Genomic DNA, 3100 nt, shown 5'->3' on the forward strand with positions numbered 1-3100 from the left:
AATGGGCTCCAGGGATTTATACTGAAGAGGGGCTACAGGATGGTGGAAGCACACCCAGACAGAGGCAGGCTCAGAGAAACAGGGCACCATCAGCATTACCTGTCTATACGTGGGGATTGTCTCCAGATATACTTTCAGAGTCCAAGTCCACCAGCTCTGCCTGGCCTTCGGGTGCCGTGTGGCTCCAGCTGTCTGTACAGTCTGATGCAGCATCATCCTCACCCACTGTCACCTCTACCCAGTTGACCTCCGCTGGCTCCTCATTCTCCTCACTGCCACGGCCATCGTGGCTGTTGCACTCCACCCTGTCCGCACCCTCTGCTTGATTCCCCAACAAAGAGTCTTTCAGTGGTTCACAGTCTCTTTTTGCTCTCACCACTAGTTTCCCCCCATTCTCTTCATTCAGTTTTTTATGCTCCTGGTAATGCTGCCGAGACACCTCATTACCATTCTTTGGACTCTCGATACGTTTTGATCCCTTTTTCTGGCTTTGCTCATGATGACCATCAACAACAAACTGCTGCTGGTACTGGTCAATCCATTTAAGTGACCCCGTTCTTAGTGAAGACCGGTTTTCCTTGAACCAGCGAACTATTTCAGTTCTTGTGAGTCCAGTCTGAGATGCTAACTGGTCATACTCCTGGGGTGATGGCCACTGGGTCCTTGCAAATGTGCTTTTCAGTAGATGAATCTGCTCTTGGGTTTTCTTATATGTGGTGGAGGACCCAGATAAAACACCAGGGAGCTGAGAGCTATTCAGCAGTTCTGCCTGGTTTATTGCACCGTTGGGAGTTCCTTGTTCTTTCATTTTTCTGTATGATCCCATTGAGTCCAAGACAGCTTGCTCCATGCTGTCCCTTATCCTTCTCCGCTCAGAGAACCAGGAATCTATCTCTCTCCTACTCAGCTTTGTCTCCACTCGAAGCCTGTCCAATTCTCCTTGGGTTGGAAAAGAACATCTTAGGAAACTCTCCTCAAGGGCCCTAAGCTGCTCTTGGGTTTTCTCTTTGAATTTCTGGGGAGTAAAATCTGTGTAGGGGTGAAATGAACGGCTGTGTCGACCAGCTGAAGGTGCTATTTGATCTTTTCCTAACACATCGCCAGGTATGTGCACAATACCCCTTTGACTTCGGTACCTGTGGTCACTGAACCACTTCTTGATCTCACTCCTGGAGAGACCTGTCGCCTCTATCAGCCGGTAGACTTCCGCATCGTCGGGGAACTGGCTTGCCATGAAACTGGCCTTCAGCTCTGCTATCTGCTCCTTGGTCTTTTTTCGCTCACTGGCTGGCGTCAGTGGTGCAGCAGTCAACTTGGCAGGAATCTCAGGCACCTGAACTACGTGAGGACGCTTGGCCTCTGGGGCACTTGATAAGGTCTGTATTGTCCTCTTTTGCCCCTGGTTTGGGGCAACAGCAAGCGTAATTGGTGAACAGGAAACAGTTGAACCATTTGACACAGGAGTCAAAACCAGACCGGTCTGGCCCAGTATCTGACAAGGCAAAGCTGTCTGGATGATGGGCTGGGACATTTTTGCAGTTGTCAAAGGAGCTGGCAGGACAGTGATGGTTTGGGGAACTGCCTGGATAGTACCGTTGAACATCTTCTTTCTTGCCTCCTCCACTTCTTCAGGAGACCAACTTATACCATGCTTCAAACGTTGTGTAGCAAACCAGATTCGGATTTGTTCTTCTGGATGTTTTGATGCTGCTGTCAACCACGACAACTCTGCTTGTGTTGGGTAAGGAAACTTATTAAAAGAGTTGATCATGGTTGCATTAGTGTCCAGAGCAGAGTTGTATTTGGTACTGTTCAGAGGTACTGGGACCTTGGGGAGAAGGTTAATATTTGGTGGCAGCTGTACAGAGGGCATAACATGGGCTAACACGTCATGGAGAAGGTCTCCGTTTATACAAGCAATAGCTTCAGTGGCTTCAGTTATGATGCGCGGGAGGGTGCCATCCACGTGGTTTTCTGTAACTCCCTCTTCTGGCTTTTTGGGACCCTTCTTGGTTTCCCCTTTAGGCTTTCCCGGTTTCACCACTGGTGTTTTACTTGCACTACTTCCCCCATGAAGTGATTCATCTGTATTTTCTAGCCCACCACTTGTAACAGTGACATCATTAGTGGTGGTCTCAATGGACTGCTCTAAAACAGTCTGATTATTGCGCTTAATTAATTTCAGTTTAAAGTTAGTCTCTCCTGGGTGATATTTTGTGTTGTGGTCAGATAAAGAATCGTATTTTTTGGTTGTGAAGTTGCATTCAGCACAGACATACAGCGGGTTGAGAATGACATTTGGATGCTGAGTGTCAACATGCTCTGTAAATTCATTTAAGTTTTGTGTTGAGTAAGGGCAGTATTTACACTCATAACCACCCTGAGGTTTCTTAGACTGATTTTCAGCTGGGGCCTTTGCCTCAACCACTTCACAGTCTTTGACTGAGCCTTCTGAAGGCAGATTTTTTTTAGAGTCCTGCTGTGGTGTGCCAGCTCCCTTCTCTTTAGAGGCCTCTACACCCTCAGCACCTTCCTGCTCCATGATCTCAGAAGTTCTCACCATACATGGAGTCGTTGACTTTCTTTTGCTAGCCATGGCAGCTGCCAGCAGCAGGCCGTCGTCCCAAATGATGATTTCTTTTTTTTTTTTTTTACAGTATGAGCAATAGGCTCAATAGATTTTGCGAACAGCTCCAACCTTCCTCGATTATTTTACTCTGCTTTGTTTAACGACAAATTTCCACACCAGCTGTGACCATCAGCTCCACCAGTAGACCTGTCAGCTGCATGACACCTGTGAAACAAAGCACACATTGTTAGGCATCCATCTATAAAACGCAGATTGAGCAGAAAGCCACAGCTCAAGATATGTGCATTTCAAGGCCATTTGGGACAAAGCTGAACAAGAGCTCCCCCCTTCATCAACCTAAGAGTCAAATATTTCCATGCAAAGAATAAAAGCAGTGGGCAATTCACAGCAAATTGTGCTACCGTAAGAAAATGGCTTTGAAACAAGTAAGATGAACAGACAGGGGATTTTAATCTCCACTAGACTCAATGTGTTTAGCTGGAAAAGAAAGAAGTTACTGCTATAAATATG

At 46.8% G+C, this 3100-nt stretch overlaps 1 protein-coding gene across 1 annotated transcript in view; it reads right to left on the bottom strand.

Annotated features, from left to right (window-relative positions):
- Positions 1-2596, bottom strand: part of ZHX2 (zinc fingers and homeoboxes 2) — an 8031-nt gene extending 5435 nt beyond the window's left edge. Inside the window, exon 1 of the mRNA XM_010130948.1 lies at positions 100-2596. Within this exon, the coding sequence (XP_010129250.1) occupies positions 104-2596 (2493 nt within the window). The 3' untranslated portion in view covers positions 100-103. The remainder of the gene's footprint in view (positions 1-99) is intronic.
- Between the last annotated feature and the right edge of the window lie 504 nt (positions 2597-3100).

This window comes from Buceros rhinoceros, unplaced genomic scaffold (assembly GCF_000710305.1).
Source record: "Buceros rhinoceros silvestris isolate BGI_N320 unplaced genomic scaffold, ASM71030v1 scaffold1942, whole genome shotgun sequence".
In the NCBI taxonomy this organism is placed as follows: domain Eukaryota; kingdom Metazoa; phylum Chordata; class Aves; order Bucerotiformes; family Bucerotidae; genus Buceros; species Buceros rhinoceros.